The following is a 20,486-nucleotide window of genomic DNA, read 5'->3' on the forward strand; positions in this document are numbered from 1 at the left end:
TGACTCCCTGCCGGAGTGACGGAGGTGGCGTCTCCGTGGACGCCATTCCTCCAGAGACCCCCGACAAACCCGCGGTCTGTCGTTGCCACTTGAAAACAATAATAAAGAAAAGGCTTACCTTATCATGCAGATAGGAAATGAGAAACAAAAACCAAGGAAATCCCAGTAAACAGGCAAACCCAGTTCAAATTCTCCGCGCCACCCACGCGTCCACCACCACCACTCACTCACACCGGAAACGGAAAGAGAGAGAGGAGAGGAGAGGAGAGGAGAGGAGAGGAGAGGAGAGGAGAGGAGAGGAGAGGAGAGGAGAGGAGAGGAGAGGAGAGGAGACAGGGTAGAGATGAAGGGAAGAGGAAAAGACAAAACAATGTCTGGAGGAATGATGGTGAAAAGAAGGGGAACTGAACTGAAACGCCTCCAGAGATAAAGGAAACTTGTTCTTGAATTCACTTATGTCTGCAGCAGGAATCTAACGTCTCAGATATCAGGCGTCCGCACTGTGTTATGTTCCAATCATTTAATTGGTTGTAGCCCAAATTAAGAAGGATATTTCACTTGATTCACTTCATTTTAAAACGTGTTTATTTAAATTGTCCTTTTGTGTTCTATACAAGTCTGTTTCTTGTCTGAATTTCCCAAATAAATCGGACACAGATCAATCAAACACAAATCTCCCTCTGGTTGGAATAATCCTCCTATTTCTCTTCTTTCTTTACATCATGACTTCTTTCATTCATGTCATCTTTATTTTTCTCATCTCAAAACAAACAAACATGCTTTTAATTTGCATTTAATGTAATGTTTGTGTTCTTAATTTGTATTTTTTCAAAATTCAATTCAAATCATTTAACCTTAAACTAACTTCTAGTTATTAATCCAATTTAACTGTAAATCCACTCAGTCTAATAGAAAACATGGAAGTAAAAAAGCAAAAGTAAAAATAGTACAGTAAAGGGATTCAATGCAACATGATGACTAACTAAAGTCTTGATAATAACCACAGAGTTGATTGAACACTGGGTTTACAAAAGGCTTCATTCCAGTAGCTTGATTTGAACACGTGCACCCGTATACGTGCACGGCTCAGCGAAGTTAAATCCCTGTTATTAAACTTGAAGTGGTCGGCCATTACAGGGAATCAATCACCTTCATTATGTTTAATAAAAAATACATTTCTTTGACTGAGTGCAGTGGCAGGTCAAACAGGATTAAGCTCTATAATTCAGTTCCATCCACTGGGAGCTGCAGGCGTCATTTCATGTGAGTAGAAAGAACAGATGTATTTCTGTGTTTTCAAATGCGATTCTCTGCAATTTATTTATACAATTGTGATATTAGAAGGAGGAGGAGTCAAACAGAGCCTTGTGCAGGTCGAAATCTGAACATCATCTAACTGCTGATCCATAAACAAAAAGCTAAAAAGACACAAGAGCTTCGTCTTCGAGTTTTGGAGAGAAGGTGGGTTTCGAGAGCAAAGAGAGAGAGGCAGATTAGAGCGAGGGGCACGGGCTCCATCTCAGCCTGATTTATTATGCGAGAGGTGTGATGGGAGAGAGGGACAGAGGGATGCTGGGAGGTGGGGAGCGGGGGGATTGAGGTGATGAGGTGTTCAGGGGGGGGCTGCAGGAAGAGGAAGACAGTGATGGAGGGAGAGAAGGAGGGATGGATGAAGGGATGGGGAAGAGGAGAGGGAGGGTGTTGGCCATCTGTCCAGTGGTGAGAGCACCGTCTGGCCGGGGAGAGAGAGAGCTGCCCCTCGGCTGGCAGAGCACACGCACACTCTCGTGCACGCTCACATACACACGATACACACTGGACACACACACAGATGCAAACACACACAGGCGGAGTAACTGTACATGTAAATAAATGTGTGTGTGTGTGCGTGTGTGTGTGTAGGAATGTAAATATGTGCAGTTGTGTTTCGTGACAATAGAACCAGATCAGAACCAGACGGGATTTGGCTCAGTTTTCAAATAGAAACAATTCTTTTTTTATTTTGTTGCTCTAACTTAGAATGAAACAGTCTGATCCAAATATTTAAACTCAATGAAGAGGTGAAGATCGAGGCCTGAAAGACTTTAAGCCAAACCGTGGTTCACAAAAGTTTTGACTTTGGTTTGTTTGTTTGACAGAAGGATTACACAACATTTCTATGAATGGATTTCTACGTATCTTGGTAGGAGGCCGGGGATGTGGGGCAAGAAAAAAAACCGTTAAAGTTTGAGAAGAAGTCACTTTCGTTGACTTTGCAAGATAATGTGATTTTTGGATATTTTCACCAATTCCCAAGGAATAACTCATGGATCTTGATTAAAAAAAATCTTTGGGGGATTAAGAGTTTTCAGCCGCTGTACGGAACCAAGCAGCAGCTAGAAACCTGTAACTACCACTAATGTGTAGCTGTGTTAGCCTGGATTCAATAGAGAACCAGTAGTTTATATAATGTTCAATAGTTTTAGAACTAAGTTCAAATGAACATGACATATTTCAGTCGTCTACAAACGGAGAAACGTTCTGCTCCTTGTCTCGATATGTACGACAAGTTTTTGAAACCAGCTTAAAATGCAGATATGATGCAAGTAGTTTACACATAAACAATGTTTAGCCTAAACTGAAAATAAATCTTTATAAGTCACGGAATCCCTTAATTCTTTTTGTCTTAATTCTTTCAAAACTCCGTCAAATCTTCTTTCTCTTTAATACCCCAACCCCCACCACACCAGAGAGAAGCAGCAGGCCGACTTAATGAAAGCAGGCAACTCCCATGGGTGCTTAGGGTGCAGAGGGGTGTGTGTCTGTGTGTGTGTGTGTGTGTGTGTGCGCACGCATGCTGGGGTATTGATTGAATAGTACAACAGTGGTCCCTAGCAAATAGTGTGTGTGCACCATCCACTTGCAGTCTTTCACGTGCACACACACACACAGGCAGACACACACCCATCAGCGGGATATGGCTATAGTCACTCCTAGACACACACACACGCAAACACACACACAGACACACACACACACACACACACACACAGACACACACACACGCTCTACAGAGAACCATTATCTCTGAGTCACAGACTGTCCCTATGCCAGGAATAACTGCACATTCTCTCACACAAACACACAAAAAAGACACACAACCACACACACACACACCAATCCTCCGATCCCAAACACAGGCACCCTGTTTTATTCTTACGTCATCCACAGAGGAGCACGATAAATCAGAATCCAGTCCTTCGGTTAAACAATAAAAAACACTAATTTAACGACGACATAAAAGCCGCAGCAACAGGAACAAAAACATTTCCTCGTTTCCACCTGAAAGCACAGATCTCAGAGCTGGTTCCTCCTCGTCTTCCTGATGATTTTTATTCCAGCCGTGTAATGAGGGACTGACTCACACCTGGGATGCACAGTGAATGCATTTAAATGAAATTAACTAGCAGGTGGGATGGAAACGCAGCAGTGTTCCTGGAGCTGGAGACTCCACTTGAACCCCATTGTTTGGGTCTGAGAGGAGGAAAAAGGACGATTATGTGCAGAACAAAGGGTCTCGTTGGAATCGTTCAAACCTTCTAGAGTCAAATAGAGATCGAGTGTTAAGAAGCCAATGACGTTTGTGTGTGTTTGTTGACTGTAGACCATCTTTAACAAGGCTGAATGATGCTGCCAAAACATGATATCAGGATAATATCGCGATTAATAACACGATAAATGTCACATTAAAGACATATCTGTGCTCATGAGTGAAAGATGAGGTTTCAAACAGAGAATCAATGACAAACTTGATTTACAGCAAAGCAATTTACAGATCTGAGGTCAATCAGCTCGGTATCAGCATCTCACCACACTCTCACATTACATAAGGATTTAATCAAGATGCATAAAGCAAAACGACAGCACTTCCTCTGTGTCCAAAAAACATGTCTGACAAACTTTCTGCAGCTGCTTCATGTGGAATATTCTCTTTCTCCCTCATCAACGATAAAGAAACGGCACCAAATAAAAGACTCTAAATTACATGTTAAAATGTAAGAACAGTTCTGCATCAAAAGGTTTTAACTCAAACCAAATTAAATTTATACTATTAAAAAATACAGAACTATTGCACCGTGATTCCTTCACTGTAAGAGCTTAGTGTAAAGATCAATACAGAACCGATCTGGGACCTTCATATTAAACTGGTTCATTCAACGTTCAAGACTTTTAATACACTTTTCATGTGCAGGCCTGTGTGTGTGTGTGTGTGTGTCTGTGTGTGTGTGTGTCTGTGACAACCTGCAACATCAGGTGTGCATGTGAAAGATGTTTTTACACCGTGCGTCTCCTGAGGAAAGGGAATAAGCAATATTCTGGGCTGTAACCACCAGCCTCAGTAACCCGGGGACAATGGGCTTTTTATTAACAGATAAAAATATAAATAAATAAAAGGGATACCGCGGTAATAATGAGGTCACTTTGCATATCTGCTGGAAAGATATATGCAGGTGGCGTGTGTGTGTGTGTGCGTGTGTGCAGTGAACTGGTGAATGTGTGTGTGCGTGTACATCATGTGTGTGTGTCTGTGCGCACCCTGGGTAATTAGATAAAGGGAAGTGAATTAGCAGAGTCCACAGTGCAGAATGATGTTACACAGCCTAACCACGCCTAACTGAGACCCACTAATCACCACTCGTTAGGCTCACAGAAGAGAACGTGCGTGTGTGTGTGTTTGTGTGTGTGTTCTCCGATAGAATGAGTTCATTGAGGTAATTAGTGGACTAAATGATGATAAGCCATACACATACTGCACGGAACAGAGAAAGAGACGCGGACAAAAACAGATTCTGCTCCCTCCCCCCCTCTCTCAGTAAAACAGGGATATGAAGTGAGCAGAAAACACTCAACACTGGATCCAAGTGCACTCAGTGTGGAAACCCTCCATCCCAGTGTCGGACTGGAGGTTTTCGTTGCAGCGTCGGGAGCAGTTGCCAAGACAAGCGAGCGGAGACACAAACTGGAACACCGAAAAATCAAACCCACACAGTCAGCATGACCAGCGCACATCACTGTAGATCCTGTGGGAAGGAAACTAGGGGACTAATGAACTCAGGGAAGTGTTCCTGAACTGCCCCAGGGTGATCGAAGTGTACTAAAGGAGAGTGCCAGGGCTGGTGGGAGAGTTAAAGGAGAATAAAACATACAGTAATGCTGCAAAAAGGTAAAGTAGTTATTCAAGTGACAGGTTTGGCAGCCGGGAGCCGGTGCTGTGGCGAGTCTGGGACGCACTCCACGGCTCGGAGAGATATATAGTATCTGCCGGCCAAGCATGCATAAAACATGCACGCACACATCCAGGTCTGCGTGTGCCTAAAACAGGCTTCAAACAGTGGGGGGGGGGGGGGGGCGGTGGAGAGTGTGTGTGTGGAGCTTCCAGCCGAATGTTTAGAAACCAAACAGTCTGGACACAAGGCTTTCATTCTGCTCCACGCCACTCGGCGCCGGGTCCAGGACTCAGACACCGGGCCACCGGGCTGAGGACCAGACGCCGGGTTAGAACCAGACCAGCATCACATGAGAGGCCAGCTGGGCTGAGGGAACCGGGTCTGAACCTGGAACATTCACACACGTATTGGCCCGGCTTCACATCGCAGGAAGGTAATTTATAGCCACTCGCAACAAGTCCGGGTGATGCTGGTTCTTGAGTCAGCGATACACACTTTAAAAAAGCACATTGTACAAGTTGTTGGTCTGTGAGGTGAAGCCAAAGCTCAAGATGTATGTGCTCATGTCCTGTGTCACCTGAATCCATGTGTGTGTCTGTGCGCACCCTGGGTAATTAGATAAAGGGAAGTGAATTATGTCGGAATACTGTCGAAAAGGGATTTTTTATGCTTTCAAAATACTAACTAGAAGGAAACAAACTACCTTTACTGTATATTTCAAGTTCTAATATTTGCTGGTATTTGTATTTCTTTTTATTCATAGTTGTTTTGTAGTAAAGCTTGTGTTTAAACTACAAAATATCAAGTATCACTTATGTTTTGATACATATATAGTTATCAGTATTAGCATCGCTTCTCAGAAATCGATACAAGTCGGCCTTTACAACAATCAACAGCTGTAATTTACTTTAAATCACTTTCTCCAGGCACAGATGAAAAGTCGACCTGTGCAGATATAAACCAGGTTCCAACACTGATCAAACATCTGAATATTAAACGTTCCAGGCGTCATGGAGGAGAAGCACAGATGTTACAAACACCAACAATGGCTCTGTTCTCCACCAGCGTCCCACTGAGCCGGGACAATGTGCCGGGAGAACCAGTGACCACGACACCAGTGAGCAGCTAAATAACATTCAGCTCTTAATTGTGTTATCAGAATGATTACAGGTCAATATTCTGCTTCACTGCATTTTCAACTCATATTTTTGGTTCATGGAGAACAAACCTCCGTCTACTCAGTGTGATACAACAGCCATGCAATGAACACTGCCTTAATAAACAGTGTTATATACATTTAATAAGTCAATGTGAGTGTGGATGTGGAATATTGTTGGATAATCTGTTGTATTGGAGTTAATATAATATGTTGTTTGTATAAACACACACACACACACACACACACAGCAATAACTGTCCGACCTATCTGAGCTCAGAATGTATATAGATATGGAGAGAGAAAGAATGGTAGACAGGTTTGGCACTGACACACACACACACACACACACACAGACACACACTGAACAGGTGCAGCTGGACACCACAACACAGCCCGTCTCTCTCTCCCTCTCTCAGGAGAATGACTCCCCTCTCTCACCCTCTGTGTGTGTCTGTGTGTGTGTGTGTGTGTGTGTGTGTGTGTGTCATCTCTCCACATCCCCTCCTCATGTTCTCTCCCCATCACACACGCACCTTCCTGTATGTGTGTGTGTGTGTGTGTGTGTTTGTTCACAATACAAGCCCCAGCCCCTCAGGAGTAGATCTGCGCCACAGGATACCAGTCTCACACGCAAACACATACAGGCACACACATACAGACACACACATACAGACACACACACCCCTGGGACAGGCAGCGGCAGGGGAGAGCAGCACCCAACACCAATCTCTGGAAACAGGCTGATGAAAGAGCCGTTCACGTCATGGAAAGCATCAGAAAGGAGACACACACACACACACAGAAACACACAGACACAGACACACAAACCCACACACAACATAATTCAGACGTACAACACAGATATCGACAGACAAACTCACAACTAAGTTTGCAGCTGCTCACTGATTTGGATTTTTTCCCGGCGCACAAACGCACAACAAAGATGGCACAATTCTAACACAAAGGGCTTGAATGCTGCAGTACAGACAGAAACACAGATGCACTGTGCAGTGTCACAGGCAATAATGGTTCACACACACACACACACACACACACACACACACACACACACACACACACACACACACACACACACACACACACACACACACACACACACACACACACACACACACACACACACACACACACACACACACACACACACACACACACACACACACACACACACACACACACGAACTGTTTTCCTGCTGCTGCCTTGGGGAAATTAAAACTACATTATGGACCTCCAGAGGGTAGAGCGGTGGGAGAGGGAGAGAGGGATTGGAAAAGAGAGAGAAAGGAAGCAAGAGGGGAAGAGGGGGAAGGGGGGGGGGGTGCATTCAGTGTCCTGTTTATCTCAGATCTGGCCGTCATAAAGAAAGTGAACAGTGGTAACGTCTCCTCCTCCTCCTCCGATCTAACACAATTCATACGTTTGACCTCCGCACATTGCTCACACTCGACTTATAGATTTGACCGAGTTTAGCTGAGATTCATTAATCTTACTTCTGGTGCAGTGTTCGTTCTAAACCTGCTTGTTTGGGAATGAGCGGTTTTCTTGGCCTGTGGTGACGCTAGTTGGAGTTTTCTATCTGAAACTGACAAAGTGACCTGCAGGAAATTATTCTCTGACAAATTGCAGAAAATTAAAAACGTCAAGATTTAACGACGTCCACAGTTTTTGCAGTGAAGACTAAATGGACAAACCAAAAGGGCGGAGCTAAAGACACAAGCCTCATGACAAAGGTGATATTTGTAAAAACCCATTAACACAAAGGATCAAATGTCAACGCACCTCTGCTGCAGACACACAAACCCCTCGGTGATGTCACCAGATGCTTAAAGTAGCACATCACTGTTGTGCCTGAATCTGCTGCTAAGGATTCTGGGTCACGGCACTGGAGGAAACACCTCTCTGCTGACATTTCTCAAAAACGGCTAACACTCCCAAGACAGCAAATGACAAGTGCACACACACTCACACACACACACACTCACACACACACACACACACACAGACACACACACACTGGAGGGTAGTGTTATATTTGTGAATTGGGGTGAAAATGCAATTCACATATTTTTACGGTTTTTGAGTTTCGAGGGGATTTGAATTAAAAAACAGCAGGAGGGTTAAACCCGGGTTGATCTCCTCTGTACTGATGTGTTCTGTCGTCTGATTGGTGGAGGCAACTTACTGGCCGCCCAGTCAGGCCTGTGTGTCACCTACACACCCATAAGCGCACACACATACACACAGACACACACACACGTCTTAAACTGTGAATAACAATAACGCAGTCGGTCTCGGTTTCTGGGTTCCAGCTTGGGGACCTGACAAACCTTTTCCATGATGACTCACTGGCTCTTTTAGTATGTGACTCTGAGTGTGTTGTCCAAGAGAAACAGTCGGTGTGTGTGTGTGTGTGTGTGTGTGTGTGTGTGTGTGTGTGTGTCGTCCACAGCAGACTGTCAGAATTGAGGGAAAGAAACCTCTAGAGAACGATGATTTCATTACAGACTCACTGGCCTCTGAAGTTCTCTCCTGCCCGAGTCTCACCTCCTCCAGGTTTGTTCTCATGACACGAGACTCAACACACGACGAACACACAACTCTTGTAAACAGGTTCAACTCCGCTGCTACCTGCCCCCCCCCCCCTCGCTCACCTCCTCATTCTCTCGCCCTAGTCCTGGCAAACTGCTCTCTTCTCTTTCTCCCTGCATACTGGGAGAGCAAGAGAGAAAACCAGGGAAGACGATAACAAGTTGTTTTTCTGTCCCACTGAGGAGCGGTTGGGGGGGAAGGAGGAAGACGAGGGTGCGAGGGCACCTTCGGCCTTCCGAGGGCTCCTCTCTGGGGCGGTGAGGTCCGTGGAGAGAGAGAGAGGGAGTGGGAGGAGAGAGAGAGAGAGAGAGAGAGGGGAGGATAGGTTGGCTCGGTCCTATTCCCTGCGTGTCGCCCCCCCCCCCCCCACCACCACCACCACCACCACCTCCCTCCGCCTTCCCTCCTGCGGGTCTTTCCAAACTCAACACACATTTTTCCAGAGAAAACTGAGGAGAGACTAAGAGGGAGAGACAGAGAGGAAAGTGGAGGAGCGACAGAGGAGGGGTGTAGGACGGTGAATTAAACAGCAGGTCGGGTCGGGAACATTTCTCCTTTCTCCTTCACCGAGGGAGAGATGGAAACCAGCTCTTTTTACTTTTTAATTTTCCTTCTTCTTTCTCTCGCTTGCTTCAGCAACACTTACACAATCTCTCTCAACAGTGTTTTAGCACCAACTGTGCATTAAGGTCCTATTTCCAGAGTTGTGAATATTATGAATATTATTTTCCGACTTGATGCTTCGTTCCCGTGAATTTTCCAAGTCTGGGACAAATGTTTTGCAATAACAGCGACACCACATGAATAGATCCTGACACCTGAACACCTGACCATTCACTTCCACTGAGCAGGTGTCGGTTTAAACAGGAAGTAGATTCTCAACTCTGCAGTTTGGGGACTTAAGACATACTAGGGATGAGGAATAAAAATGGAGGAAAGTAAAAAGAGGGATTTCTTTCCTTGGACCGACGACGAGTTTGGAAACTGCATCACTTCCCAACATCTCGTTTCCAAACTTCTAAACTCTAAAACTCGGCAGTAGCTGCAGTGATGAGTTTTAAAACTGTCCATTAAGGTCCTATTTCCAGAGTTGTGAATATTATTTTCCGACTTGATGCGTCGTTCCCGCGAATTTTCCAAGTCTGGGACATAATTTTTGCAATAACTGCGACACCACATGAATAGATCCTGACACCTGAACACGTGACCATTCACTTCCACTGAGCAGGTGCCGGTGCAAACAGGAAGCAGATTATCACTCTGCAGTTTGGGGTCTCAGAAAATACTAAGAATTAGGAATAAAAATGGGGAAAAGTAGAATGAGGGATTTATTTTCTTGGACCAATGATGAGGTCGGAAACTGCGTCACTTCCCAACATCTCCATTTTTTGCCTCGGAGTTTTCAAACTGAGAACCTGGCCAGCAGCGTTTCCAAACTTCTAAACTCGAAAACTCAGCAGAACTCTGCAGTGATGAGTTTTAAAACTAAAACTTAGTCGCGAGGATGGAAGGGACGGAAGAAACGAAGCAGAGAGAGAGAGACAGAGAGTGACACGCGGTGGGAAAATGAGATTTTTTTGGGGGGGAAAGAAGAAAGAGACGAACGTGAAGCGAACGAGAGAAGAAGTGTTGCAGAGGAAGCTGGGACAGGGAATTGGTGGTAAAACCCAAATTGGAAGAGAGGCTGAGTAAGGGAATATGAGACAGTATGTTTTTATCTGAGTGTGAAGTACGTGTGTGTGTGTGTGTGTGTGTGTGTGTGTGTGTGTGTGTGTGTGTGTGTGTGTGTGTGTGTGTGTGAGAGTGTGTGTGTGTGCCCTGGGACTCGAGCTTCCTGCAGGAACTGACACACACAGCAGTTCTAGTGTGCCACACAGGACCTCAGTCAGCACCCCCCTTAACACGCACACACACCTACCCACACACACAGACACACACACACACACACACAAGTAGACCCGCACAGCAGCCCCTGGAGGAGCGTTAGCACAGGTTTAAAGGCGAGGGATGGGTTGGGGGGGGCAAAGGATGGGAAGGTTCAGCACGTCATCGACACCCCAAGGGTCAAACTTTCCTGTACTTCTGTCCCTGTGGAGCTGAATGAGAGACCGGGCAGGAGAGAGAGAGAGAGAGAGAGAGAGAGAGAGAGAGAGAGAGAGAGAGAGAGAGAGAGGGAGAGAGAGAGATAACTGCATATTTACCACATTCAGCAGTATCCCATGTCCCTGCTGGGATGGAGTCAGAGGAAGTGTTTAAGTGTTCGCTGATACGAGTGCACACACGAGCAGAGAGAGAGAGCTACAGCTGACAAACCATTTATCAGACCTGGTTCGGGAACTTTATTTTGAAAAATGACAACAGGGAGTAAACTGTCGGCTGCGTTGTAGTGTCAGGATGGAAACATGAACTTCCTTGAGTCATTTCACCGAATACTTAATCCAATAATAATGATGATGCTGTAATTCCAATACTAAGGATACTTTAATTCATGGAGCTATAATGATAAGTGGTTCAACAGAAAGAATTTTGTTTCGTTAACCAGTGAATCGTGTGTTTTTTGAAGCAAACACGTGAATTAAAACCTGCTTCTAGATTCAAAAATGATTTGTTGTATCTCTTATCTCTTGTATCTCTTCTATTATAGTAAACGTAATACTTGTAATATTACTTTGGATTATATCTAGTGTATTTGGTCACTGCAGCTTTAAAGCTATTCTTCTTTAATCCAATAATAATGATGGGGATGCTATATTTCCATTACTACTGATACTATAATTCATGGAGCAATAATGATAAGTGGTTCAACAGAAAGAATTTTGTTTCGTTAACCAGTGAATCATTAAAGTGTTTTTGAAGCAAACACATGAATTAAAACCTGCTTCTAGATTCTAACATGATTTTGTTGTATCTCTTATCTCTTGTATCTCTTCTATGATAGTAAACGTAATACTTGTAATATTACTTTGGATTATATCTAGTGTATTTGGTCACTGCAGCTTGAAAGCTATTCTTCTTCAATCCAATAATAATGATGGGGATGCTATATTTCAATTACTACTGATACTATAATTCATGGAGCAATAATGAGGAGTTGCTCAACAGAAAGAAATTGATTCGCTGAGACATCAATTTGAAGCAAACACATTAATTAAAAACTGCTTCTAGATCCTAAAATGATTTGTTTTCTTGCTCTTCTATGATATTCAACGTAATACTTGTAATATTACTTTGGATTATATCTATTTGGTCACTGCAGCTTTAAAGCTATTCTTCTTGAATCCACCTGAACAGATCAATAGGCTCCTCCTCCTTCTGTCTGGACTCAAAAGTTATATTATTTCTCATTTCATACCCGGACCTCAGAGAGCAGCTGCTTGTTCTTTTTCAATAAAGTGTAAAAAAAAAGGCAGAGCCACGACAATTTCAATTTTTCCGTCTCCGGCTGGAAACAGGAGTGAGCAGCTGACGGAGGCGGAGGAGTGGGGGGGGGGGAAAGAGATGGAGAAGTTGGTTTGGTAGAAAACCACAAAGAAAGAAAAACAAAAAATCCAAGAAAAGAATAGAAAGAGAAGAGAAGCCGTGGTATCTGTGCGACTTCCTCCCCAGACGTCAGCGGACCACAGACAGTGGTGAAGAAGAAGAAGAACACACATCCCTCTCTTCCCCCCCCCCCCCTCCATCCATCCACCCATCCATCCCTCTCCATTTCCCCTTTGTCATCTCTTTTTCCATTCCCTGTGACTCCTGAGACCGGCTCCGTCTCTTTCCATATCTCCCTCTAATTCGTTCTCTCTCTTTTCAAGGCTCCTCCTACGATGTTCCACCGATCCCTTCATCCTCCTTCCTTCAACATTCACTTCATTTCTCCATCTTTGCTCTCTCTTCTTCTCCGTATCCCCCCCCCCGAGCCGGACATTATGAACCATGTGGAATTGATATTACAAATTTTTTGTGCGTTGTGTTGGTGTGTGAGGGAGACGCACAACCTCGAGGCTCTGACAGCTGGCTGGAACTCTATTACAATACCAGTGTGTGTGTGTGTGTGTGTGTGTGTGTGTGTGTGTGTGTGTGTGTGTGTGTGTGTGTGTGTGTGTGTGTGTGTGTACACTAACCTGTCTGGACAGTTGATTCATCCCAGGTGCCTCCACACTCTGAAGACTCCCCTTCTTCTACCGCTGAGGAGAGAGGAAGAGGGAAAGAGAGAGAAAACGACAAATTAGAAACAGAGGTTTGGAAATATATTCAACATTATCAAGCAAAGGAGTCACATTAATTTTCAAACACACGATCAGATATGACAGATCAAGACCAGGACCAAGGATCAGAGCCAAGACCAAAAGCACAAAAAAATGGGCTAAACTGAGAAAATCAATTGAGCAATTAAATGTCATCAACACCTTAATTGTGAGTCGGCCACATGATGATGATTCAGGAAGTTGTAACAAGCTTTTCCACTCATCTTTAACATTTCATAGAAAAGTATTAATCAATCATAAATGTACTATTATCTTCTTACAGAGGCAGATTAGTTTACATTGTGAATCTGACACCATAGTTCTTTCTGGGCAGCACTGAATCTATATTCTTATTTCCCAAAACGTAATAACTTAAAAATAGACTAGATCTCTTATTATAGTGGCAGCTGTGGCTCAGGGGGGAGAGTGGGTCGTCCACTAACAGGAAGGTAAATGGACTGTTTTCATATTGCATTTGTACAGAAATCACATTAATTTAATACACAGTGCTTTCCCTATCACACACCATTCACACACTTCTGGCATCGATCTGGGTTTTCGGTATCTCCACCAAAGACACTTTGGGGGTCTGGAGAAGCCGGGGATCAAACCACCGACCTCCTGTACAGTGGTTCACCCGCTCTACCTCCACATTCTGAAGTGTCCTCGGGCAGTGTGTGAATGGTGTGTGACAGATAAAGTGCTGTGTGAACAGTGTGTGAATGGGTGAATGTGACTTGAGCTGTAAAGAGCTGCGAGTGGTCAATAACACTGGAAAAGTCCATTTACCATAATAAGTCTCATAGTTTCCATCATTTCAAAGCTCAACCAGGATAACATAAAGTCACAAAGCATCTAAATCTATCTAAATGTAAGGTTCTTCATCATATATATATATTTTTTTTATTTGTATTTTTTTGTCTGGTTGCTTGTTTCTTATGTTTACTGTACTTGTAACTTGTTCTTCCTTGAAAGGAAAAAAAAAAAAAAAATCCAATAAACACATTTGAAAAAAAAAAAAAAGTCATGATAAAATAAAAAAATATACATCGGGATATAAAAATTTTTTAAAAAAATTAAAAAAAACGTTCTTCATCAGTTCACTCCTAAGAATAGGTCTGAAACCAACACGCAGGTGGTGACGCTGTCCTGAGAGCTCTCACACACTCCGAGCTGATCAGAGCTGGAATGTGACACCGACTTCCTGGGTACAACAGGAAGGAGGGAAGTGCAGCTGGCACACAAACAGGAAATGTCCAGAGCCACCACACAATGGGGTTTCCTGTTCGCCCCCCCACCGCACGATTCCTCACTTTTCCCTCACTGCACCTCCGTCTCTGATCGTTTAAAAACCCCCCTTGTTCTCATCCTGCTCTCTCCAGCGACCTCCACCCCTCCACCCCTCCACACCGCTGCTCGTATTCCTCGCTCCACATCCTCCACCAGCTCCCTCAGGACCCCCCACCCGCCCCCCCCCCCCGCCGCCCCACCATCCTCACACTTGAGCTGCGACAAAAGCTCAAGTGAAAACAAGAAGCTGTAAATCAGCGAACGCCACCTTTGAACAGAAAAACAAGTCGGCCAGATCTGACGTGGGCTGTTGGATCCCATCAGTCTGAACGTGTTGTTGTTCTAAAGAGAGCGATTGTCTGAGTTACTGCCGCCTTTCAAACCAGTTTGTCTGGAAAATCCCAGAAGATCCACAGATTCATAAAAATGCTCCGACCAGCCGGTCAACGTAGTAAAAAAGTGACAGAACATAAACTGACCCGATATCTGGATGTGCCCGGTGAGTGCACGTTCACACAGAGGAGCTTTAACACCGGTCCGGTTTGTTATGATCGTACAGTGGCAGTGAAATAACCATGTGAACCTGCTCGTTCGTTTTTCTCCTTTCAAATTGAACGACTATTTCTTTGTTATCATCAACACGACGTCAACAAACCAATCAATCACAGGGATATGAAGAAGCAGCTCACATAGGCGACAACGACAGGACGTACATGTGTCAAACGACAACATTCCGATGTTAAAACCAAAACTAAACCATTCAAATCTAAACAATGAAACGAGAATATGAACCTTGGTTCAGACTTTCAGGTGTGAGAACATGAGTTGACTCTAGGGACGGGAATCGGCAGGGACCTCCCGATACGATACTATCACGATACTTAGGTGGCGATACGATATGTATTGCGATTCTGTAAGTATTACGATTTCCTGGGATTTCTTATGGTAATTTTTTTTTTTAAATACTGGACCATGGAAAAATGTTGAATCATTCCTTCAAATACAACACAGTCAAATTCACTTAACAAGTTTTATTTTAAATATTAACATTCACTAAATGACTGCCGGGCAGCCAATAGAGAAAATAAATAAAAATGTTCCCTATTATTGTATAGCCCCTGTCAACTGCACACAAACTGACAGATTAAGAAATGTATGCCACTTAGGCTACTTGTAAACAATAAATAAAAGGTCAATTAAATAGAATGAATAAAAGTTTACTTAAAATATAAACTTTGAAATAAACAAAAAGAAGGCTATTGTTGTTTGCATGTAGGCGATGCAAAGCTAGTGCTTGGGTGTGTTTAGATTCTTGTGCAAAAACAAGAGCTGGTCAACATGCTCTGGGGTGATGTTGCTTCCCCCATATATCCCCCCCGGTATAAACCAATAAATATGTTGTTTTTTTTAAATTTAAATTTTTTTTTTTTAAAGATATGGGAGGCAGCATGGCGATTTAAAATCGTCATTCACAAGAATCGCAATTTGTAACTGAATCGATTTTCCCCCCATCCCTAGTTGACTCATTTCAGTGCAAAACTGCAGACAAAGAAACTGAATACATCTAATAAGCAGCATCTTGCCGTGGATGTGAAGTGTTTTCATGTAAGTCTCCTGCAGAAATCAGTTTTTCAGAATGACTGGAGAAACAAACCTGGATCCGGACTCTACAGACGTATCAGGGGCTGGAGCAGCTTAGCTTCTAAGGGGCTCGATGTGGAGCACGTGTGCTAATAACAGACTTATGGATCCCTGGACAAACAGCCAACACAGACGTGTGCACTCGAGACAGACACTCACACAGGATTCTGACTCCAAGGCTGAACAGAGCCCAGCGTGGATAGAGACCTCCCACCACGAGCAGCAGGTCGGCCAAACACAGCAGACAGAAAGAGACCAGAGAAGGTATGGGAAGAGAAAACAAGAAGGAAAACAAAGTGTTTCCTCTGAGCACAATAATAAAAGGGGTTTTTCCACCGAAACACTTACAGCAGATGAAAACATAACTGAACTACGACTTGGGTTGAATCACTTGAAGCCCTGGGCGCTACCCTGAGCAACACGTGTACAACACTATGCAGCATTTATAGGTAAAGTAAGGGAGGAAAAAGGAATTCAGGACAATCTGAGACCTGATACGGACCAAAGATCGTAATCAGGCTACATCCACACAAGAGGGAGGGCCACAATTTCCTGTTAGAGCCTGAGAGAAACCCAAACCCGACAGGTATCCGTTTTTTGGTGTCAAACCGAGCTGAGGCCTGAGATTTTGATGCACATGCACCATAAAATAATATAAATATCTAATTCAGACATCGGGATCCAAACTGACCCAAACATCATTTCAGAATTTGGTTTCAAACCCCTCCTCGACTCATCTGGTCCCGACTTTCATTCAGGTGTCCACTCTCCACTGATTCCACATTTTATCGCTGCCGTCCACACGACTAAAGAGTTTCTAAGAAGTTAAAACAAAGAGGTTTGTAAATGTGGCCCTATTCCAGAGTGAAAGCTAGGCCTGTCCCTTCTGTGATGTATGAACAGAGAGAGACGATCTGGTTCTGATTGGCTCTCATCAGTAACAAGTCGACTTCCAGCTGTGACTCTCAGTGACAGCTCACCTCATCGTTAGTCCTGGAGAAGATGGGCCGACTTTCACTTTAACACCATTTCTGTTTTATCACCATCGTTATAAAACCATGGAGCCGAAGTTTTCCATTTCTGAAAAGCAACCCCCCCGCTGTTTCCCCACTCTGCTTGAACAGAGCTCCACTCAACTTGTTCTGACAGCGTCTCTCTCTCTCTCTCTCTCTCTCCTCTCTCTCTCTCTCTCTCTCTCTCTCGAGGGGAGATGTCGGCTCCTTCTCTCTCTCTCTCTCTCTCTCTCTCTCTCTCTCTCTCTCTCTCTCTCTCTCTCTCTCTCTCCTCTCTCTCTCTCTCTCTCTCTCTCTCTCTCTCTCTCTCTCTCTCTCTCTCTCTCTCTCTCTCTCTCTCTCTCTCTCTCTCTCTCTCTCTCTCTCTCTCTCTCTCTCTCTCTCTCTCTCTCTCTCTCTCTCTCTCTCTCTCTCTCTCTCTCTCTCTCTCTCTCTCTCTCTCTCTCTCTCTCTCTCTCTCTCTCTCTCTCTCTCTCTCTCTTCTTCTCCTGTTAAAACACTTTGTTGTTTGGGTGTTTAAGACGAGTTTGGGACGTGAGACCTAGATGTGCTCTGCAACTCTGCCACTACGAAATGTGGGACAATGAGCCAATTAACAGCCAGAGCTTCACACAGGCGACGAGGAAATATACAGTTTGTCTAAAGACAAAGAGAGAATCCACCCTGAGGCCACTCGGTTTGAACCATGTATGATAACCTGCACAGGACGAACTAAAAACGTAAACATTCTTCATGTCTGTTGTTGGTTCTCAGATACTTGATCACTGCTAATTAGCTCCTCCACTTGGTCCTTTTACGTGACCTTAACTTAGGAACCCAGGTTTGTATCTATGTTGCCTCAAGAGAGCAGATACAGACTCAGTTTTATTTACATTGCTATACTTTATCGGTTCTTCTATTTGATGCAACCTGACCAGTCTCATCTCATCCAGGGAAACTACGAACAACTGAACAATCTGCCAACAAGTATTACGAGTGACCTCCACCATTGTTTTCAGTGTTATTTGGGGGAAATTGCACAAAGAATTTACAAAAGCAAACATTATTTAAATGTAACCAACCTAACACCGACCTTAACCTTAGCCTAAACATAACCTTAACCATATCCTAACCTTAACCTAGATCAAGCCTTAAACTAATGTAATGTCTTCAATTCAAAATGTAATGATTTTCATCTAATTTGTCAAATCTGAATGTACTGTGTCAATAGATTTAGGTCCCCATAACATGAGCGATACCTAAACCGACAATACACACACACACCAATTGACACACACACACACACACACACACACACACACACACACACACACACACACACACACACACACACACACACACACACACACACACACACACACACACACACACACACACACACACACACACACACACACACACACACACACACACACACACACACACACACACACACAGGCAGGCAGAGGCAGTGTACCGGTAGACAAGCCAATAATCACTGAGACTTCAGAGACCTATAGAGATCACACAATCTGCCTCAACAGCGTCACAAACACATTGCACAAATTCATCACAAACAAAAATCCTGTGCATAGTGTGTGTGTGCGACACAAAGCAAACAAGATGCTTCAGGGAATCCTTGGAGCATCTATACACACTCTCACACACACACAACAATTAAGCCTGGCTTTTGTTGTTGCTTACGTTAACCCCTGAGACACTTTGCTCTGTGAAATGTGTGTTTTTTAGAAGTGTGTTTCAGCAAATGTAGTCGTTGTTGATGAGAGCAGTGAAGAGGTGACTTGAAGGAAACTGGAGTGTGTGTTTTACCGAGGTTTTGAATCCCACTCACGCAGCCTCACAGCATGTGTACATAGAGACTATATTTATTTATGTGGCAGTCGGAGTAATTTCTGCAGATTAATGTAGGAAGTGTGTAGACAGCAGCAGGAGCAACAACACAGGCTGAAGAAACTGTTCTGTCATCACATTTGGAGGAATCACAACTGTGCGTGTGTGTGTGTGTGAGAGAGAGAGAGAGACAGAATGAAAGCAGCAGGATATTTCCTTTCTCGATATATCATCTGACAGAAGTACTGTTTTAATTTGGAAATGATTCTTAAGATGTCGTTATGACAAAGAAAGGTACCTGAAGCTCGATGTTTTACAGTTTAACCATCAACTTTATTTTAAATAATTGTAAATAAATATAAATCACAAATAAAACCAAATATATGGAACGTGAATTAAGAAAATAAGCCAATATATGATATAAATTAAAGGTTTTCATATTGGTGCATATGGAGAAACATTAAGGCTGAGATCAATATGTCTGAAAGGTTCATATTGCTCAGGCTCTGCTGCAGAATACACAGTCCTGATAAATACTCAGAACATTGATGATGTTTTACAACACAGCACCTGAATCTACAAATCAAAATGTATACAGTGAACTTATTTGTAAGTGTAGAATCTTCAGAGGAAACCACACACAAACATTGTGAGTGGAAACGAGTGTGTAACCAGTTTCTATTAAGAGTTCTTTGGGCGATGACGGATTCATTCCTTGAAAAAAGTTTGTTCGCTCACAATGAGAGAAGCAGGTTAACGTAAACTGGAGCTGTCAGCGACAACACAACACACGACAACACAACACACAACAACACAACACACGACAACACAACACACGACAGTGATGTACGGCCGTTGTGTTCCAGTTTTAGATTCACGTTACATCGAGGGAGACGAGTCGCTAAGTGGAACATAGGAGGAGACCTGAAGTTAGGCCTCTGATGATGATGATGAGGATGATGATGATAAACAAATATTTACAAACATGTTGACATTAATTATCCATGTTTACACTCACACATCCTTTTCCTCATCTAATTCTCCTTCGCTCCCTCTTTTCCATCCTCCCTTGTTCTTTATTCATCTCCCACCACATTTCTTCACTCCTGTTCCCCCCCCCTCTCTTCCTCTCCTGACCACTCATCCACTTCCACGCTTTGTTCTAACATCCATCTTCCTCAGTCACCCATTGTCAGTTCCTTTTCCATCCCTCTGTGTACTCTTCCTCCATGTTCCCCCTCTCTCCTCTCCTCCACTCCTCCACTCCTCTCCTCCACCACATTCCCTTCCTCCCTCTTCTGTCCCATGGAAGCAGTGACGGCCTCAAAGAGAAAAAAGCCCTTTGTCTCCTTTTCCTCGGAAACAACACACGCACGGTATCAGGGCCGTTTATTCCCGAGGCGGCGCCGGGCTCGGGTGTTCCCAGATCGGTTTGACGAGCGGGTCACCGCGGCCAATCGTGCGGCCCTGAGGAGGCGGGATGTGGGTCAGCGTGGCCAA

The 20,486-nt window shown here is 43.9% G+C and overlaps 1 protein-coding gene across 1 annotated transcript in view; it reads right to left on the reverse strand.

The window, feature by feature from the left end:
* Window positions 1-20,486, reverse strand: part of znf423 (zinc finger protein 423) — a 155,223-nt gene that overhangs the window by 119,393 nt on the left and 15,344 nt on the right. The window contains 1 exon segment of the mRNA XM_061077371.1: window positions 13,090-13,152. Coding sequence (XP_060933354.1) covers window positions 13,090-13,152 — 63 coding nt within the window.

Source organism: Limanda limanda, chromosome 8, assembly GCF_963576545.1.
Source record: "Limanda limanda chromosome 8, fLimLim1.1, whole genome shotgun sequence".
Classification (NCBI taxonomy): Eukaryota; Metazoa; Chordata; class Actinopteri; order Pleuronectiformes; family Pleuronectidae; genus Limanda; species Limanda limanda.